The sequence below is a fragment of the Sorghum bicolor genome, chromosome 1 (assembly GCF_000003195.3).
Source record: "Sorghum bicolor cultivar BTx623 chromosome 1, Sorghum_bicolor_NCBIv3, whole genome shotgun sequence".
Classification (NCBI taxonomy): Eukaryota; Viridiplantae; Streptophyta; class Magnoliopsida; order Poales; family Poaceae; genus Sorghum; species Sorghum bicolor.
The window spans coordinates 72,763,440-72,783,486 of NC_012870.2; the positions used below are offsets into that span (position 1 = coordinate 72,763,440).

The 20,047-nt window shown below is 47.4% G+C and overlaps 3 protein-coding genes across 4 annotated transcripts; 2 read left to right on the plus strand and 1 right to left on the minus strand.

Annotated features, from left to right (window-relative positions):
• On the plus strand, positions 2,773–7,387 carry LOC8085273 (alpha,alpha-trehalose-phosphate synthase [UDP-forming] 6). The gene is made up of 4 exons (XM_002465575.2): positions 2,773–3,175; positions 3,389–5,853; positions 6,206–6,479; positions 6,588–7,387. Exons 2-4 carry the CDS (start codon positions 3,872–3,874, stop codon positions 6,918–6,920), a joined length of 2,589 nt encoding a protein of 862 aa, XP_002465620.1. The 5' UTR covers positions 2,773–3,175; positions 3,389–3,871; the 3' UTR covers positions 6,921–7,387.
• Positions 8,461–10,323, plus strand: LOC8056865. The gene is made up of 3 exons (XM_002465576.2): positions 8,461–8,796; positions 8,943–9,667; positions 9,759–10,323. Exons 1-3 carry the CDS (start codon positions 8,488–8,490, stop codon positions 10,168–10,170), a joined length of 1,446 nt encoding a protein of 481 aa, XP_002465621.1. The 5' UTR covers positions 8,461–8,487; the 3' UTR covers positions 10,171–10,323.
• LOC8056866 (two-component response regulator ORR21) lies at positions 10,569–16,096 on the minus strand. Of its 2 annotated transcripts, none has more exons than XM_021450795.1 (6): positions 15,517–16,096; positions 13,988–14,140; positions 13,499–13,897; positions 13,235–13,311; positions 11,213–12,538; positions 10,569–10,757 (listed from the first exon to the last, which is right to left on the minus strand). In XM_021450795.1, exons 1-5 carry the CDS (start codon positions 15,635–15,637, stop codon positions 11,228–11,230), a joined length of 2,061 nt encoding a protein of 686 aa, XP_021306470.1. In that variant the 5' UTR covers positions 15,638–16,096; the 3' UTR covers positions 10,569–10,757; positions 11,213–11,227. The 2 variants fall into 2 exon arrangements, with proteins under 2 accessions (XP_021306470.1, XP_002468245.1); XM_002468200.2 differs by having other exon boundaries at positions 11,205–12,538; positions 15,517–16,095.

Sequence of the window (20,047 nt, forward strand, 5' to 3'; positions counted from 1 at the left end):
CGGTGGCTACGCGACGGCACGAGAGCACAGCCGCTAGTTGGTGTAGGCTTGTATTGTAGCCCCACATGGAGCAACAGTACCCCGTACGGTGTGCTTGATAAAGGCGCCGGCAACAAAATAATTCGTACCCCTGGCCGAAACCTTATCCCTTTGGTGTTCTTACATATATAAACTACTATGTAATTAATGTGTAATTAGTTATTTTTAGAACTTTATGTTTATATTTAAATAAAATATTCGATATAACTAGGCTAAAAGCTTTTGGATGACAACTAAGGTCTTGTTTAGTTTACCCTAAAAACCCAAAACCTTTTAAGATTCCCCGTCATATCGAATTTTGCGGCACAGGAGCATTAAATGTAGATAAAAATAAAAATTAATTATACAGTTTGGTTGTAAATCACGAGATAGATATTTTGAGCTTAGTTAGTTCATATTTGGACAATATTTGTCAAATAAAAACGAAATTGCTATAGTACTCTAAACTAAAATTTTTTGACAACTATAAACAAGGCCTAAACAGCCTTAGTAGCAGATCATCTGCCGATGGCCGAGATCCGGCAACCAGCATCTAGGGCAGAAAAGTGTGAACCCAATCAGATTCGCTCGCAGCCTGCACGGAAGAATTTCATGCCACCACCACTCCAGACTCCGGCCTTGTTTAGTTCCCACAAAATTTCGGATTTCGCTACCGTAGCACTTTCGTTTTTATTTAACAAATATTGTCCAATCATAAACTAAGGCCCTGTTTAGTTCCCCACCAAAAAATTTTTCATCCATCCCATCAAATCTTTAGACACATGCATGGAACATTAAATGTAGATAAAAAAATAAACTAATTACACAGTTTGGTTGAAAATCGCGAGACGAATCTTTTAAGTCTAGTTACACCATGATTAGCCTTAAGTGCTACAGTAACCCACATGTGTTAATGACAGATTAACTATGCTTAATAGATTTGTCTTGTAGTTTCCTGATGAGCTATGTAATTTGTGTTTTTATTAGTTTCTTAAAACCTCTCACGACATCCTTCCGACACATCCGATGTGACACCCAAAAAATTTTCAATCTCAATCTAAATAGGGCCTAACTAGGATCAAAAGATTCATCTCGCGATTTACAGACAAACTGTGTAATTAGTTTTTGTTTTCGTCTATATTTAATGCTTCATGCATGTGCCGCAAGATTTGATGTGACCGAAAATTTTAAAAACTTTTTGGATTTCGGTATGAACTAAACAGGCCGGAGCATCCACTTGACGAGGAAAAAAACAGTGTAATTGCTGACATCCACTTGACAAGCTCCCGTTAGCCCGGTGCCAACTGCCGCTGCCGTTCCAACGTGCCGCGCCGCGCCACGTCGCCGGCGGACACGGCCTGGGTTCGCTGTCGGGCCCAACCCGATGGGCACGTGAGCTCCCTCACGCGCGATCGTGCCTTCCGGCCCTTGGAGAACGGTGCAAAACTGAAGGGCAGACAAGTCAATGCGCACTTGCCAAAGTTCGCACTGGTTTTTGTCTACAACCAAATGCGAGGGGCATCTTCTTTTTTTGACCGCAAAGAGAGAATTTTTTTTTTTTTGAGTGCTCATCAGGATGCCAAAAGAATGATCCGGATTAGTATTCAGTGCTTCTTCGATCTTTTTTTTTAATGCGAGATCTTCTTCGCTTCTTTTTTGGTGAGAGAGCTAAGATTAAGAAGTGTGGTCTTGGTAGGACTAGCGACTTTGCAGACGTACGTAGACGAAGGACCGAATCTAGGTAGCATGTACAGATGGTTCTTTCAACAAAAGTATGAAGATTTATACTCGTGTTGTAAGTTACAACACCTCGGTGACATGCTGTTCATGCTGGCCATGCAAACTCAAACACCTCGGAGACTGTCATTCATAAAACAGAAAATTTAGGCCTTGTTTAGTTCACCCTGAAAACCAAAAAGTTTTTAAGATTCTCCATCACATTGAATCTTGTGGCACATGCATGAAACATTAAATATAGACGAAAACAAAAACTAATTACACAGTTTAACTGTAAATTACGAGACGAATCTTTTGATCCTAGTTAGTCCATGATTGGATAATATTTGTCACAAACAAACGAAAATGCTACAATACCGAAAACTTTTCACTTTTCAGAACTAAACAAGGCCTTAAACTCCTTCATTCTAAATTGATCAATCAACTGTTTAAAGATAGAAAAAAAAATTCGTGCAAACTGTATCCACTGCGTCTCGTTGCATATGTCCAGTCTTTTCCCTAATGACACAACAGAGACTTATCATTCATAAAACAGAAAATTTAAACTCCTACATTCTAAATTGATCAATCAGCCGTCTAAAGACAGGGGATTGCTGAAACCATCATTCAGAAACTCTGACGCCTCAGCGACATGCTGTAATGGAGCTGCGCCAGTCATGACTGACCTCTGTTCAGTCCATGCAAAACACTATTTTGCATGGACTGAACAGAGGTCAGTCATGAGTGGCGAAGCTCCTTTACAGCGTGTCGCTGAAGCGTCAGAGTCCTGATGAACTCCGAGTTTGAAGTAGGTAGCCAGGGGGCAGTTCTGTACCCTGGTCCCTGGAGAGAAATTCCAGAGCAAATAAAAGCAAGAAATTAATCCCCAAACACAGCACGGCTTTCTTATTCATTTCCTGTCCAAGGGTCTTTCAACTCTTCACCAATAATTTGTCAAAAAAAAAACTCTTCACCAATCACCACCAGCACCAGGCTCTTTCGCTGTCGCCTTATATAATATAAAACCAATAATTACACGACCGGGAACGGCCACCGAACTCCGTCCGTCCGACACACCACACACCACAGACGCCGGTAAATTTCATCTGCCCAGTTACTCCCAGCGGCAGTGCACTTTGTGCTGCCTGCGTTCTTCCCCTGGGAGCACGCCGAAAGATCCAAGCGCAAGGCCACCAAACAAGGCCGCCTCCCAATCTCCGAGCAATTTCATATTCTTTTTCCTCCCGTTTCTTGTGTTATTCCCTCTCGTTTATCCTTGATCCGTCTCCCATAAGGCGAGGGGAGGAACCAGGAGATTGTTGCCGTCCCTGTCACCCCATACCGCGCTGTCGTGGTGTCCTATGCGACTCGTTTGTCCCCATCGTCTGGTTGTTGGTTAATCCAAGGCCATGGATGTCCATGAGGACGCCTGAGAAGTCAGGTGAGCTCGGAAGTTCTTGTGCACCTGCTTGCTGGTTGCTGCTATAAAGCTATTCTCCTGTCCCCCCACTTCTTCCTCATGCAACATGAGCAGCTCGATCTTAATAGCATAGGCGGTTGATTGCGGCCCGGAGATTCTTCGGGCGTTTTCTCTTTTGGCTGATCTTTTTCCTGCACTTTCGGTCTGATATTTATCAGCTTCTTACTCCTGCAGAGTTGCTTGCTTGCTGAAAAGCCTCAATTGCTCGTTTTAAAGGGGATTTTTACTGCTAGTCTCTGAGCCGCCAATTTTTTCACCACTCAGCTGGTGGTACTCGTACTCCCCACATCCACCAGGCAAGAACAACAACATCAGTTGGCAGCAGAAGAAAAAGGTTCTCCCTTTGTACTGAAAGCACAAAAAATCTCTCTATCCCTGACTCTTTCCCCTCACTCCATCACTCCGAGGAGGTAGAGTGAGCTAGCGATACAGGTGGCTCTGCCTGTTGAGTCCAGTGTGTGCCACTTCTCTCACAAACACTGCGGCGAGCTTGTTTCTATCCTGCAAGAAACACCAATCTTCGCTAGTTTATGCGTCGATCCAAACACCAATCTTGGATTTCTGCTGCAAGGGCTGTGCTTCTTGTAGCAAAAGGCCCAAACATTTGATCCCAAGCCAGCTCGGAATCGGATCCCTGCGAGGACCAGGCGGCCGGCCATGGCGTCACGCTCCTACTCCAACCTCCTCGACCTGGCCACCGGAGCAGCCGACCAGGCGCCGGCGGCCGCCGCGATTAGCGCGCTCCGGCGGAGGCTCCCGCGCGTGGTCACCAACCCCGGGTTCATCGACGACTCCCCGGCGTCGCCGTCCACGCCGGCGCGGCCGCGCACCATCATCGTGGCCAACCAGCTCCCCATTCGGTCCCGCCGCCCGGCGTCGCCGGAGGAGCCCTGGACCTTCGAGTGGGACGAGGACTCCCTCCTCCGCCACCTCCACCACTCGTCCTCCCCCCTGATGGAGTTCATCTACATCGGCTGCCTGCGCGACGACATCCCGCAGGCCGACCAGGACGCCGTCGCGCAGGCGCTCCTCGAGACCCACAACTGTGTGCCGGCCTTCCTGCCCACGGACATCGCCGAGCGCTACTACCACGGCTTCTGCAAGCAGCACCTGTGGCCGCTCTTCCACTACATGCTGCCGCTGTCCCCCGACCTCGGCGGCCGCTTCGACCGCGCGCTCTGGCAGGCCTACGTCTCCGCGAACAAGATCTTCGCCGACAAGGTGCTGGAGGTGATCAACCCGGACGACGACTTCGTGTGGGTGCACGACTACCACCTCATGGTGCTCCCCACCTTCCTGCGCAAGCGCTTCAACCGCATCAAGCTCGGCTTCTTCCTGCACTCACCGTTCCCCTCGTCGGAGATCTACAAGACGCTCCCCGTGCGCGAGGAGCTCCTGCGCGCCCTGCTCAACTCCGACCTCATCGGCTTCCACACCTTCGACTACGCGCGCCACTTCCTCTCCTGCTGCGGCCGCATGCTCGGGCTCTCGTACGAATCCAAGAGGGGGCACATTTGCCTCGAGTACTACGGCCGTACGGTGAGCATCAAAATCCTGCCCGTGGGGGTGCATATGGAGCAGCTCAAGACGGTGCTCGGGTTGCCGGAAACCGAGGCCAAGGTGGCTGAGCTGATGGAGATGTACTCGGGAAAGGGGAGAGTGGTCATGCTGGGCGTCGACGACATGGACATCTTCAAGGGGATCAGCCTTAAGCTGCTTGCCATGGAGGAGCTGCTGCGGCAGCACCCTGAGTGGCGGGGGAAGCTGGTGCTGGTGCAGGTCGCCAACCCGGCGCGAGGAAGGGGGAAGGACGTCGCCGAGGTGCAGACCGAGACGTACGCCATGGTGGGGCGCATCAACGAGGTGTATGGTGAGCCGGGGTACGAGCCGGTGGTCCTGATTGATGAGCCTTTGCAGTTCTACGAGCGCGTGGCCTACTATGTCATCGCCGAGGTGTGCCTGGTGACCGCGGTCAGGGACGGCATGAACCTGATTCCCTATGAATACATCGTCTCACGGCAAGGCAACGAGAAGCTGGACGGGATGCTGCGGCAGGGGAAGCCAGAGGAGAAAAAGAGTATGCTTGTGGTGTCCGAGTTCATCGGATGCTCGCCGTCTCTGAGCGGCGCCATCCGGGTGAACCCGTGGAACATCGAGGCCGTGGCTGACGCCATGGAGACTGCCCTTGTGTTGCCTGAGAATGAGAAGAGGTTGCGTCACGATAAGCACTTCCGCTACGTGAGCACCCACGATGTCGGGTATTGGGCTAACAGCTTCCTCGAGGACCTTAAGAGGACCTGCAGTGATCATTCTCAGAGAAGGTGCTGGGGCATTGGCTTTGGGCTGCGGTTCAGAGTGGTCTCGCTCGACCTTCACTTCAGGAAGCTTTCCTTGGAGAGCATTCTTATGGCATACCGGAGAGCCAAGACACGGGCAATTCTGCTTGACTACGATGGCACGCTGATGCCACAGGCGATTAACAAGAGCCCCTCCACTGAATCTGTTCGGATCCTCAATAGCTTGTGCGGAGACAAGAAAAATGTGGTGTACCTATGCAGCGGGTATGACCGGCGCACTCTTCATGAGTGGTTCCCTTGTGAGAACCTTGGCATAGCTGCGGAGCATGGCTACTTCCTGAGGTATGTGGTTATATGTCCTACTTCCTGAAGATCAGCTTTTCGTTTGTCCATATCATCATCTGAACTTACTAATTCGATGTCATAACACTGGCCAACTAAAAACTTGATGGATCATGTGCTAATTCATCTTACAATGCTAAGTGCCGTTCTGTTGTGAAGAAATGTTTCATTTGTTGAAACTTGTACAATTGGTTCAACAGAAACACATAGTGGTATTGGAATGGAACATTGGATAGAGCATTAACATGGCTGCCAGTTGAATTTGTTAGCTGAGATATGCACGTCACTAGAAATAGAAACTGTCTAGGTCAGGGGATTTCTGACTCTTGAAATGTTGTATTACTGAATAAAGGTGTAAGAGGGACGCAGAATGGAAGACCTGTGTCACTGCTACCGACTGCAGCTGGAAGCAGATCGCCGAGCCGGTGATGTGCCTGTACAGGGAGACGACGGATGGCTCAACCATCGAGGACAGGGAGACGGTGCTCGTCTGGAACTACGAAGATGCGGACCCTGACTTCGGCTCATGCCAGGCCAAGGAGCTCGTCGACCACCTTGAGAGCGTGCTTGCAAATGAGCCTGTATCAGTGAAGACCACGCCTCACTCTGTTGAAGTGAAACCGCAGGTGACGCCTCAATCTCCTCTATCATCTCAATCTCCCATCTACTTTGCATTGGGCAAAATAAACCAGGATCAGGAACTCACTGGGGACGATATTGTTTTCCTTTTGCAGGGCGTGAGCAAGGGCTTGGTGGCTCGGCGCATGCTGGTGTCGATGAAGGACCGCGGCCAGTGCCCGGACTTCGTCCTGTGCATCGGTGACGACAAGTCCGACGAGGACATGTTCCAGCTGATTGCCAGTGCTGCCTGCGGGGACTCGCTAGGGTCCAAGGCGGAGGTGTTCGCGTGTACCGTCGGCCGCAAGCCCAGCAAGGCCAAGTACTACCTCGACGACGCGGCAGAGGTGGTGAGGCTGATGCAGGGGCTTTCCTACGTCTCCGAGGAGCTGGCCCTGGCGAACCACCGGGATGAAGACGACGACTCTTCTCTGGACGTGTGGGAGTAGTAGCATTCCCGTCGTCGTGCTAGCTCCTGCGGTGGCTGGGATTTGCATGAGCCGGGCGTAAAATGTTTGTTTGTGTTGGCTCGGTTGGAGCTATCACCGAAACGCCGAGGCCGAATATTTGAGTAGTTAGGTGTGTAAATGAGGTATGCATGCTTTATCAGGGTAATGTATTGTCAGTGATTTAGTCTAAGGAGCTGCTGAGCTGTCTTGAATCTAGTGATGCAGTAGTTACTACCATTGATCACAGTACTTGTTTCTAGTGATGATCTGGTAGTTTAGTTTGTGGTGTTATTTACCTGATCAGTGGAAAGCAGTATGAGCTATGCACGATGCAGACCTGAAATTTCATTCATCTAAAGATCATAGCTTTTCTCGGAGGCGTGTGTATACATATTTGGAAAGAACTATCTGTCTGATTTGTTTGTAAGACCTCAAGGAGTTCATTTTTATGTGATGATCAGTTTACTTGGATCTAGCCCGAACAAAGGCTGCAAGTTGCAGGCTTTGAGAAGGTCTTTGAGCAGTGTGGAGCTTATACAAAGACGAACCTCAGCGTCCCTGCCTACCTGATTATTGATTAACAGATCCAATCCCGGCGTTTAGGAGAAAATCGTGCCAATTGCGACAGCAGAAATCTCATACTTCTCCAGCGGATGCCCATGGTTTTAAAAAATTGTTACAGATATTTAGTCTGTTCTCTGAAGAATCAAGAATGAGCTGGGTTTTCTAAATTCCAAGCCGGTTTTCTCACAATTTTACTTCACATGATGCTCAATCGCTCTGGTAATACTTTTCAAAAAAAAAAAATCGCTCTGGTAATTGCTTCTGCCATGAAACAATCAAACTAGAACTTCAGCCGGTGAAACAAAAAGTTTTGAACGTGTGAACTGCTGGACGCGTAGCAGTAAAGAAAAAAAGGACGTAGCTAAAGATTATTTTATATATATTTATTTTTTTATGTATCATTCGATCCACATGCTCCTCCCTTAGATTCTTGAACTATATAGAATAGATAGACTATTTGCTCGTCGCTAGTAACTACTCTCTCCTCCACGTCAGAATAACTAGTCAAATAGCTAGTTGTTGGAGATGTCCTGATGAATCAATCCCTGTCTTCTGGGGGCAAAATAAATAAAACGCAAAAGGAGAGTGATAGACTGATAGCTGTGGATTTACCTTCGCAATCTGCAGCCCCGGGCATTGGCTATCAACCAGAGAAGTTCAATCTTGGACATCAGGACATGGTCACTAGATACTACTATTTCAGCCAAAATCCAAGCTTTCGCTCGTGAAACTCGCGTCTCACCGGCATAGCTATCACGCAAATACATCAACCAATCACTTCCTTCTTGCGAAAAAAAACCCAATCACTTCCTTGCAAGCATTGTTTTACGTATAAGAAATGCTAGGTCAATGCTTCTACGTACTTTCCTAAAAAATGCTTGCACGTAGGAGCAATGAAGAAAAACGGTGCCATTTAGGAGCTACTATATGTATAAACAAACCATTGGCTTCCGTTTTCAAACCCGGTCGTACGTTGGCACGCACGCGAGTGTTTGTGGAGGAAATGGGGAGCAGCGCGGCGCAGCGGCGTAGGCGACAATGGACGCTGGCTCTGGTGACCGCGGCGGCGCTGCTGGAGCGTGCGGACGAGGCGCTGCTCCCCGCGGTGTACAAGGAGGTAGGCGAGGCGCTGCGGGTGACGCCCACGGCGCTGGGCTCTCTAACGCTGTGCCGCGCGCTCGTGCAGGCCGTGTGCTACCCGCTCGCGACGTGCGCCGCGGCGCGCTACGACCGCGCGCGCGTCGTCGCCGCCGGCGCATTCCTCTGGGCCGTGGCCACGCTGCTCGTCGGCGCCTCGGGCACATTTCTCCAGGTCAGTGACTGCCACGAGTTGTTTTGCGTCGTTTCCCCACCCACTGGTCACTGGCATTCCAAACATGGTTTTTGCCTTTGGCTTTAGCGATTCCTGCACTACGTGCGCGCGCTACCTGAACGCTATGTTGACGAGCTCTCTTGCAGATGGCGTTGGCCAGGGGCTTCAACGGCGTCGGGCTGGCGCTCGTTGTGCCGGCGATCTACTCCCTGGTGGCGGACTACAGCGACGACGGCACGCGTGGCACGGCGTTCGGGTGGGTGGTGATGGCGCAAAGCATGGGCCATGTCGCGGGGAACACCCTCGGCGTGCTGCTAGCGGCTACGAGCTTCCTCGGCGTCCCAGGCTGGCGGCTGGCGTTCTACGCCCTCGCCTTGGTCAGCGCCTCGATCGCGGCCGTAACGTGGCTGCTCGGCGCCGACCCCCGCCCCGTCAGCGTGAAGGCCACGGCTGCGGCCACGCTGGCCCAGCTCGCCCGAGAAGCCAAGGACGTGGTGAAGGTGCCGACGTTCCAGATCATCGTGGCGCAGGGCGTGGCTGGGTCGGTGCCGTGGTCGGCGCTCAGCTTCGCCGCCATGTGGCTGGAACTCGTCGGGTTCACGCACTGGCAGACCACCCTGATCACCAACCTGAACAACCTCGCCAACGCGCTCGGCGCGCTGTTCGCGGGGTTCGTCGGGGACCCAGTGGCGCTGCGGTACCCCAACACGGGCAGGATCGCGCTTGCGCAGGTGTGCACCGCGTCGAGCGTCCCGTTCGCCGCCGTCCTGCTGCTCGCGCTCCCCGACAACCCCTCCGCGGGGGCCGCGTACGCCGCCACGTTCTTCATCCTGGGCTTCGTCATGCCCTGGTGCCCCGTCTGCACAAACAAGTGAGAAAGCGGCACAACCGGCAGCCCTGCCCACGGGTAAAAGGGCTTTTGCTCCATCTGGCAAGTCGCTCACCCCGCAGTCCTTTTGCAGCCCAATTTTCGCGGAGATCGTGCCGGAGAAGGCGAGGACGACGGTGTACGCGTTGGACAGGTGCTTCGAGACGGTGTTCGCCTCGTTCGCGCCGCCGCTCGTGGGCATCCTGGCGGAGCGTGTCTTCGGGTACCAACCGGCCGCGTCCGGCACGAGCGTGGACGCTGACAGGGAGAACGCCGCCGCTCTCGGCAAGGCGGTCTTCGCAGAGATCGCCGTGCCGGTTGCCGTCTGTTGCCTCACCTACACCGGGCTGTACTGGACTTACCCGGCGGACAGACAGCACGCGCAGACGGCCGCTCTGCAAGCGGCGGGGGATCAGGACTGCGACTGCGAAGCTAGTTTAGTTGCCCATGCTGCAGGAGACGAGGGCTTGAACCAGGCGCTACTTGCTGGAACCACAATGGAGTAGCAAATTCTGAAGAATACATACTTGCCTGGCTAACCAATGGACAGATTCGATACCAAATACCAAAGATTGCATTGTACTGTAAAAACATGCTGTTGAATTGCTTTAATGCAAATACAATCATACATGCACATATTTCTAGAATTTGGTATTTCAGTTACGGCTCATGTTTCATCGTAATGCGATCGGTGTCTATCTGTTCAACCTTCAAACAGGTGTGAACTGGGGAAAAAAAACCTTCAAACAGGAGTAACTGACATAGCTGAAACATGAACCGTTTCCTGCCTAATGCAGTAGAGATAATATGGTTGTGGATAAATCGTCTAGGCTGAATTACGACACTCATAAAAATCGGCTATAATCGGCAATTACAGGAAAATAGAAGAAAGGAAAAGGAGCCATATGACAAGGGACTGATTAAATTTTACGTCCTTTAAACTGAACAAACTTCTATAAAGCAAGATTCCACATGCTGTCACAAAGATTATTCCCTTTATAAACCAATTACAGAAGAAAAAAAGGAAGAAAGGAAAATATGAGCAACCATTCATCAAACCACTAAATTTGTTTCCAGTGCTCAATGATCAACCCTGCATCAAGCCAAATAATTTTGTTAGAAGTTGAGGCAGAACTCAAAAGGATAAGCATGTTTGGCAATATTGCATCAAGTTGAAAAGGGGGGCAGAAGTCAATGTGGAATTTCATATCAGGTGGTTCACGGTAGAAAAGGGGAAATGAATAACTTTTCAAAAATCACCAAGAATGATAAATAGGATCTTTGCAAACACAAAGTTAGAACAACGGTAACATTTAATAAAGACAGCATAAATATAGAAAAATAACTTAAGCCTGCATAACTTAATCAAGTTCATCCTAGTAAAAAAACAGTAACATTAACAATTGGACAATGTTGATACTGCTTGAACTAGAAAATACTGTCACAAGGATTTGCTGAAGTTAAAGCACAAAGAATGAATTAATAAGAATATTAATAGAAGCAGTAACATCTGGTAAAAAGATTCGGAAAGTGTGCTCACCTACTTACAAATTCAAGAAAGTTTCACATCTGTCCACTAAATCCGAATATGTCGGGGTTCACTATGTCTCCACTGTTTCCAATGCTGTGGCTCAAGTTGTTAGTTGGAGATTCAACCTCATCCACTGCAAAGCGGCTTGGAATGCAAGTGCCTTTCCCGACAAACCCATGATTCCTCCCTCGTCCTTGGTCAGGTAGCTTGCCAAGGGCAGAACTCTGGAAGTTAGATGAAGTGGAACCAGGGTGGCCTTGCCCAAGAGAATTTCCAAAACTATCAAAATCTTGTGAAGGCGACCAGCTGCCGCTAACATCATTTTGACTCTGCAGTAAACCATACTGTGCATTTTTGGACTGAGAAGACAGCAAGACAGAGTCCACACTGGTACTACCACCAATATAGCCATAACTACGACTCAGCGAGTCAGTGCTCTCAGTCTTTAGAACACCTGGTGGTCTTGAGCTAACTCCCATAGCATTCTGATTAACCAGATAAGGTATGTTCCCACTTTGAAAATTATTAATTCCTGGTGAAGGCATTGCATTTGTGCTGCGGTTTATGAGACCAGGAAGATTTGCTCCATGGCTACTAATCAGAGGCTGACTTGTTGAAGCTTGATTAACCATATCAAGCCCACCCAACAGACTAGTTGACGGTGAAGGTGATCCAAGAAGAGGTTCATGTTTCATGGATGGAGGAATTGATGCCAGAAAACTTGAGGATTGAGATGGTAGAATCAAGGGATTTTGATTAGGTGAGATACCCTCACTAGCCGGGAATGCATTTAACGACTGAGATGGCATAACTACACCAGAAGGTTTGACATCAATATTGTGAAGGGTTCCTGACAGCAATGTGTCTGGCTGTTGCTGCAATTCATGCAATAGCATATTATTATTTTGAGAACTGCCCACATTTCCCAATGTGCTTGGTGAATCAGTCATACCAAGTTTGTTATTGGGCCAAGCTGCAAAAGATGGCAATCCTCCAACTGATGGGCTGCTTTGAGGGAATGCGCCATATGCGTTATTCTGACACTTGTATATGGGTTGACCAAATGCTATTTCTCTCTCTCCATGGGACTTGTTTCCTTTGATTGCAGCCAGTCGCAAAGATGACTGGTCCCTTCCAGGCAACGCCAAACTGCTTGTAGGTCGACCAAGGAGTTCATCCTGCAAAGCAGCCAGAGCTTGAGGAGGGATCTGACCAGAAGCAGCCAAAGCTTGGAATTCCAGTCCTCCTAAAGGAGCAACTTTAGCACTAGAAGCAGGCGCAACAAATGGATGAGGTATTCCTGCATGATGCTGAGCAATTCTCTTCAGGTATAGTCTGAATTTCTGCACATAGAAAAAATGCATCTTATCACCTTGATGTCTTAAGCTATGAGGTTATTAAATATTGGTTGGCCTTGGAGCTCAACAACAGCCAATAGAAACTAGTAAACTTAATGGTATTACATAGGGTGATGGGGTACATTCAAAGTGCTTAATAAAATGAGGATAGACAAACCTCGTCTAATCAGTTTCTGAGCAATGTCTACAGTTAAATATTTCTGAAAATAGCGTCAAAAGCTGTTTGTTTTTGTGATATGTACCATGGAGAACTGGGGGTAACATGTTTTCACAATGTTTTCAGTCAAACAATGAATAGTATGATGGTTTGGTGTTCTACAATGAAAGAATAGATAAGTGCTGTACCAATAAAAGCACAAGGCGCTCAAATCTGAGTTCACTCTGGCAGGAAACCATCTATTTATATCACTAACAAATCCAGATTAAATTTTCAAAAAAAATATCCAGATTAAATTTAGGTAGAATAATGAGGTCTAAAATGTACAGGTCCATAAGCGGCAACATCATGTGCAATAAAAGGATAACAAATCCAGATTAAATTTTCAAAAAAAAAATCCAGATTAAATTTAGGTAGAATAATGAGGTGTAAAATGTACAGGTCCATAAGCGGCAACATCATGTGCAATAAAAAGATATAAAGGTACTAAACAGGTAATGTGATCAGAAAGCTGGAAACCAAACCTGCAAATGGCTGGCAACATTTTCCCTGGTTAAGCCAGGGACATTCATCAATTCCAAAATTTTCTTTGGAACAGCTTCTGCAGAAAATATAAAACATATATAAGCATGATGAAGAAGAGATGACTTCGTTCTAATGTTCAGGTTTTTGACAGTAATCAGCAATACTCAAAATCAATCAAGAAGGCACATAACTGGCAATATGAATTTACAGCAAATTCATGTCAATAAAAGTAAGAACTACAAATACAAGTAGCAAAATCTTACTGTCTATCCCGAGGTGATTGACTGCATTCACAAATTGTTGATGAAGCTCAACTGACCAAACAACTCTTGGTTTCTTTGATGTAGAAGAAGGATCGCCATTTTCCAGGTCAGTTTCATCATCTTCTTTCTCTCTTTTCTTTTTCTGAGATTTCCAGCTGCCATCACCTCCATCATTCGCAGAGGAAGCATATTCATTATCATTATTGGTTGGTCTGTTACGATCGGTATCATCTAGGCTACCAGAATGCTCATGATCCTTGTTTTCATTAAATTTTTTCCTAACAACATGTTGCCAGATGTTTTTCAACTCCTCCATTCTGACAGGTTTTATTAAATAGTCACACGCTCCATGTTTAATTCCCTTCATTACAATATCCGTTCTTGAATCAGCAGACATCACTGCAAGTTTCATCAACAATTATTAGTGATGTGTTCCAACACCACATGTTAACATACTAAACAGAAAAACATGAAGAAATATATACTCACTGATAACTGGAAGGTCCATCTCAAGGCCTACAAGTTCAAGTAGCCTGAATCCATCCATATCAGGCATGTGGACATCACTTATTATAACATCAAAACCACGCCTATTCTCTCGCAGCATAGTTAGTGCTCTTGTAGCCTGAGGACATGTTGTCACTATAAAACAAAAGAAGAAAAGGTCAACAAGCTTTAAACTTTAAAGAACATAACAAGGAAAATTAAACAACAGAAATCAGGCAAAATTGGAGACTGACACATCCGTATTATTCAAGAACAAGCTAACCTAGATAGATTCTGTCCCTGTGAAATAGAAAAAAGTTCCTGAAATGTGGATCTAAAAGAAAACAAATAAAACCATAGCATGTAATATAGTTTTATGGAGCAACGAGAATAAAAAAATACAGATTCAAAACCACGATAGCTACAACAAGTATTGGATTCTATATTTGAACTGCAACTTAATGGAAAAAAAAACATATTGCATCCTGATGCTTGTTGTGGCTTAGTCATGCATATCCAGCTGACAGGTATCAATACGAGCAACAATGGCTAAGAAAAGCTTGCTCAGTAATTTCTCATGCTTTGCATTTGACTAACATTTACGGTCCTATCCCTATGCATAGTATTTTTTTCCCTTTTAGATCTTCTACCAAACTAGCAGTAGCATCGAAATAATGCGTTCAATAGTTTTAGTTAGCTTCTAAGGCAAGCTGCACAAGGATATGTCCAGAAGAAGACAAACACATCAGGAAATGAAAATAGAAAGATAAGATATCACCAATCCCTGCAAAACGAAGTTAAACCTGGTTCCCGCCCACTCATTTCCCGTACACGCATGTGGTGCTAGCGCCCACAACAGAATCACAAGAAACAAACATTTCAAGGATTTGTGGGTTTCATATACATGGATATTCCCATACTAAATGCAACATGGCATGTCTGCAGCCAAAGAGTATTCTCATTTAAACATAGGCCTAATATATGATCATCAGGGCGTGCGAGGTAGTGACAGGTGCATCACCGATACTACACTACATATACAATAGTGGTGGAATCCGAATTTAGCTGCGGCAAATCCTCAAAATCTAATCTTGATACTTTGGTAAATGCATAAGCACTCCGACTAGCAAGCAGCAGCAGTAGCTATGCACGTACACAGATTTCCCATATATAACGCATCCACTCAGATCTCTCTATGCAAATATATACCATCGATCAAACTACGCCCAAATACAGACGCGTTAAAATTTACTTAAAACACCCGTTATAGAATTCTGAGGTTTCTTAGATTGACAACGGGACATCTCAGAATTCCCCAGAATTTACGGGAGGAGCGCGTGAATCGCATAAAACAGTGCCTTCCCGGGCTACAAACAGATAAAACCATAGCAAGGCATGAAACAGAAGCAAAGATATCATTCTTGACCGATAAGGAACACGAAGCAATCAATCGCCTCGCGCCCAGCAAACGCCGAGGCACGCCAAAGCAACCGAACCGAGGGGAGAAGGAGAGGAGCGGGGCAGTTGCTCACCGTCGTATCTGCAGTCAAGGAGCATCCTCTTGAGCACGAGGAGGCACGTCGGGTCGTCGTCCACGACCAGCACCTTCATCCCCACGGGGAACTCCCCTCCCCGCGCCTCTGCCGCCGCCATCTCCTATACCGAGAAAACCGAGACCTCACCTCGCTCCCTCCCGTCCAAATCACACCTCCATCACCGCCGTAGATCCGGCGCCTAGCCGCTCGCCAGCCCGCGCCTCGGGAGCCGCCGCTGATTCAGAGACAGAAGCCGCAGGCACGGGCGGGGAAAGGGAACAGCGAGGCAGGCAAGGAGGGAGGGAGGGAGGAGGAGAGGTGGGGGCGAGGAGGAGGAGACTAAATCGCTAAGCGTGATTAGTAAAGCCAGTAAATCACGCGATTGGCCGGGGGTCAGGCAGCGATTACGAGTTACTGCTAATGACGCCGCTGGCGAGGGGCTGCTGCTGCGGCCTGCGGCCTGCGGTTGCGGCTGGCTGCGGCTGAGCTGCGCGTTCACCACTTCTCTCTCCTCCCTGTCTCTCTACTTGCTTTCCACTTGCGGCGGGGCGGGCCGGTCCGCGCCGCGGCGCGGCGCCCTTTTCTCTCTCTCTCTCTCTCTCTCTCTCTCGAGATGGCTGCGTGCGCGCTTAGCTGGCCGCTACCGGGTGCTTCCTTTTAAAAACGGCTCGCATTGATTTTGTCTTGATTTCCTTCCATTTTTCAAGATCCCCATACATGGTCTTGAGCTTTCCATCTTTTGCAACTTTCTACCGATCAGGACTCTTGCTGGATCGCCCCGGCCCCCAGCCGAAGTTGGTGAGGAATACTGGTAGCATTCTTTTGATTGGGGCCGTTGGGCCATTGCTTGAAGTTTCCTTTTGTGCTTGCCCATTCTTAGGATGCTGATTTTATGAAGGTGGCTGTTCTGGAATTTGAAATTTGTACCCAGCCCGAAAAATGTCGTCCAAATTAGAAAGGGGTAGGGGCGGCCGGCAAAGGGGTCACCGCAGGCGGGGACGATGGACGAGGCAAAGACGGCAGAATTTGGGGTTACAGCTTTGGATTTTTTTTAGGGGGGAGGAGGCTCTATTGAAGATGGACTTATGGCGGGATCACCGCAGGCAGGGACGATGGACGAGGCAAGGTGGTAGGATTTGGGGTTACAGCTTTGGATCTTTTTAGGGGGGGAAGGAGGGAGCTCTATTGAAGATGGGCTTACTACGGGATCACCGCAGGCAGGGACGACGGACGAGGCAAAGGCGATAGGATTTAGGGTTACAACTTTGTATTTTCTTAGGTGGGGAGGGGGCTCTATTGACGTTGAGCTTACAAGGGAGGGCCAGGTGGCACGGATGATTTGAAGGGCGGCGAGCAAGGCATGGGGGCCACTGGTGGTGGGGACAAGGAGTCGCCAAAGATGTAGATATGTAGTCAATTGGAATTAGGGAAGGGCGAATAAGGAATTGTTGGATGGCAGCGGGTGGCGAGGTCACCGGTGGCCGGACTGATGGACTAGACGGTCGGGGTGGGACAGACTAGACGGGTGGGGTGGGCAGTCATGGAAGAAAAATATGAGGAAGAATAAACTATGTGTTAGTATCTATATTGACACACTCTATGTTAGGGATGAGCTCTGTACAAAGTGAGTTCACCCATACGCACAACTTCCTTGTAACTAAAATCTTCTTATAAGGGATGGCAAAAGCTTTGTCGTGATTTATATTAGATGAAGAAAATTAAAATCAAGGGTCGGTCCAATTTTTTAAGTGAAAATCGGACCCAAAAACCACCAACTGGGAGAGTGCATCACTCGACTACATGCTCAACCTTAAGCCAACTTGGTCGAAAAATGACCCTCGTAGCAACTTGACTATCAAACTCCAACTAAGAAACTAGCAAAATGACTTGGAGCACCGAGCACTACCACCCTAGCAGAAGCACCATGGCAGACGACAATAGATCAACGACGGAAATTGGATAGCCTTGCAGGGCCTTTAAGAAGGAAACAATGCTAAGAATGTCAACAAACTAACCTGACGAGGAAAGATTTACCTGTAAAATCCAGTATGGTAGGAGGAGAGGTAGAAAAGCATGCCTCCAAGACGAGAACCTCCACACCACCGTTGTCGGAGACCCAACCCTACCATGAAGGTAGGATGCGGCGAGAGGTTAGCAACAGCCTAGGATCACCGACCAGAAAAAGCACCGGGAGAAACCTATCGGAGAGTCTGCCCCACTAGAAACAGCAAAGCCGATCAACAGTAGGCAGATCTAGACAGGTCCGCCATGGAAGTTAGCCCAAGCGAGGAAGGCAGATGGCGGGGAGAAAAGGGTCGAGATCAGAAGAAGCCGACTCATTCAACTCACCAGCATCCCAACGTCTGCTGAGCCCTCCGCATAGGGCCTCCAGCAGGCCCCGCACAGAACTAACTATCATCGTCTGCACACCCGTTCCCCGACCCTCCATGGACCTGAGCCAGACCACAACAAAGGTACTCGGACCTCAAGCACACCATCACACCGAAACGTGTGACGACCTGAGCCATCGCAGCCCGTCCATCCGCGTCGCCGGCCACACCACACACACCACCACGGCGTTGCGCGTGGCCTCCAAGCCACTACCACCCCATGGTCAAGCCAAGAGCTCCACCTCGAAGTAATGCTGGCCAGGATGCCCAAAGATGGGTTCTGACCCACCGGATCTGGCGGTCCTACGAAGCTACACCTAGGAGGAGGCGGATCTGCCCACCAGAGATGACAGCGTCATCACCAACGACACATGAGGAAACTAGGAGCTTAACCGCGCGAGAGAGCCTCGCCGCCGTCTTCCTTGTGTTTGCTCGGACCTCCGGTGACCCGCTTGGGCAACGACGAGGTGGGGTGAGAGAGGTGGAGGAGCGGCGGCGCTAGGGTTTGGAGGCCCACATGAGCCGCCCTAGGAGGAGCGGCGCGAGGGAGGAGCCTAAAGTATTGTTTCTTGACCAATCTGTTGCGGCGGCTTTATAACTCGAAATTGGAAAGTTAAAAATTCTTGAAATGCTAGTCTTATAAATGAGTCCTATGGTTTGGTCTGATTGTAATGTAAATCATTTCACTTATGTAAATATGAGTGCTTATATAAATTTGCACGATATATAAACATAGGCGCGCTTTTTATTTTATAATGTTCTATTAAAATTTCGCAAAGTCCATTATCGAACCAAATAGGTGCACATAGCAACACTTGATTGCAATTGAGCTTTTGGACTTTGGTCCAACGATGCTATGTTTCTTTTCATTTGTTTCTTGCCCAGATACATCTATTTTAGTCCAAATTTGAGTGACCACATTTATTCCATATTTTAAGATCACCCTGTCTTATTGACGCAACGAAAGCGGCTTAACTATCGCTAACAATTCTATCCCACTCCAATTAGAGAAACAAGTGAAGCTGCTAGCTTGAGGACCCTTGCCTTAGAGCAACTTCAACAGCTCGACTATTCTTATTGCGAAGCCTATTTTAGAATTTGCATAGCAAAAAATAGACTCCAACAAATATGTTATCTGGTTTTGTAAAATAGAAAGTTGGTTATCCCTTAATTTTCGCACATATAGTCAATCACTGTCACTAGCTATGTGATTTTGTAAAATAGCAAGACTGTTATGGACCTCTTCTTTTTAAAAATTTTTCTATTTTATAAAACAGCTAAACAATAAAATTTGGCTACTAATTTTAGTTAAGCTTTTGAAGTTGCTCTTAGAATAGTGATGGATACCTGTTTTTTCCTTTCATAATAGTCAAAGTACTAGTCTTTGTCATGACTTCCCGGGGTGAAGCTAAAATTTCAGAACAATTATTATATTTGACAATACAACCAGTTCAAGTGGCGAACTTATTATATTGATTGAGAACACTTATGAAATATAAAATAATATGCAACCTGAACGATCATTTGCTCTAGATCATCTCTAGTCACTGGGGGGTGAAAATTATTAACACCATTATATCTCTTCTGGTTGCAAGTGGTGTCCACTTGCCACGTCTACTAGTAGTTTACAAACATGTGCATGATACTCTCGATTGTATGAATTAGGTTTTGTTTGAATCTCATAAGCTAATGGATCTAAACACCCTAGCTAACTTATAGTCTAACTAATAGCTCAAAATGAATTAGTTAGCTAATAAAGATTATTAGCTGGTACTAAATAAATTATTTGCAGCCAATGAATATTATTAACTGGTACTATTTAGCTAAGTACTGCTAACTATTAGCTAGAGGACTCAAACAGAGCTAAGCTAATACTAGTTAATAGGCCGTTAATAAAAAAACTATTAGCTGGTTTCCTCTAACAGTTAGTTGTTAATTAATATCCTGCTAATAAAAAACTATTAGCTGGTTTCCTCTAACAGTTAGCTGTTAATTAATAGCCTGCTAATAAAAAAACTATTAGCTGGTTTCTCCTTAGGCCGTGTTTAGTTGGTGAAGGAAAAAATTTCGCGATACTGTAGCACTTTCGTTTATTTGTGGTAATTATTGTCCAATCATAGACTAACTAGACTCAAAAG

What these genes read in the sequence shown, in the direction of transcription:
- LOC8085273 (XM_002465575.2), top strand. Translation starts at nt 3,872, where the DNA reads ATGGCGTCACGCTCCTACTCCAACCTCCTCGACCTGGCCACCGGAGCA. An exon ending in GAGCATGGCTACTTCCTGAG is followed by an intron (nt 5,854 to 6,205) that starts GTATGTGGTTAT and finishes TACTGAATAAAG; the next exon opens with GTGTAAGAGGGACGCAGAAT. An exon ending in CTGTTGAAGTGAAACCGCAG is followed by an intron (nt 6,480 to 6,587) that starts GTGACGCCTCAA and finishes TTCCTTTTGCAG; the next exon opens with GGCGTGAGCAAGGGCTTGGT.
- LOC8056865 (XM_002465576.2), top strand. Translation starts at nt 8,488, where the DNA reads ATGGGGAGCAGCGCGGCGCAGCGGCGTAGGCGACAATGGACGCTGGCT. An exon ending in CCTCGGGCACATTTCTCCAG is followed by an intron (nt 8,797 to 8,942) that starts GTCAGTGACTGC and finishes GCTCTCTTGCAG; the next exon opens with ATGGCGTTGGCCAGGGGCTT. An exon ending in TGCCCCGTCTGCACAAACAA is followed by an intron (nt 9,668 to 9,758) that starts GTGAGAAAGCGG and finishes GTCCTTTTGCAG; the next exon opens with CCCAATTTTCGCGGAGATCG.
- LOC8056866 (XM_021450795.1), bottom strand. Translation starts at nt 15,637, where the DNA reads ATGGCGGCGGCAGAGGCGCGGGGAGGGGAGTTCCCCGTGGGGATGAAG. An exon ending in CCTTGACTGCAGATACGACG is followed by an intron (nt 14,141 to 15,516) that starts GTGAGCAACTGC and finishes TTTGTTTTATAG; the next exon opens with TGACAACATGTCCTCAGGCT. An exon ending in CAATCACCTCGGGATAGACA is followed by an intron (nt 13,312 to 13,498) that starts GTAAGATTTTGC and finishes TATTTTCTGCAG; the next exon opens with AAGCTGTTCCAAAGAAAATT.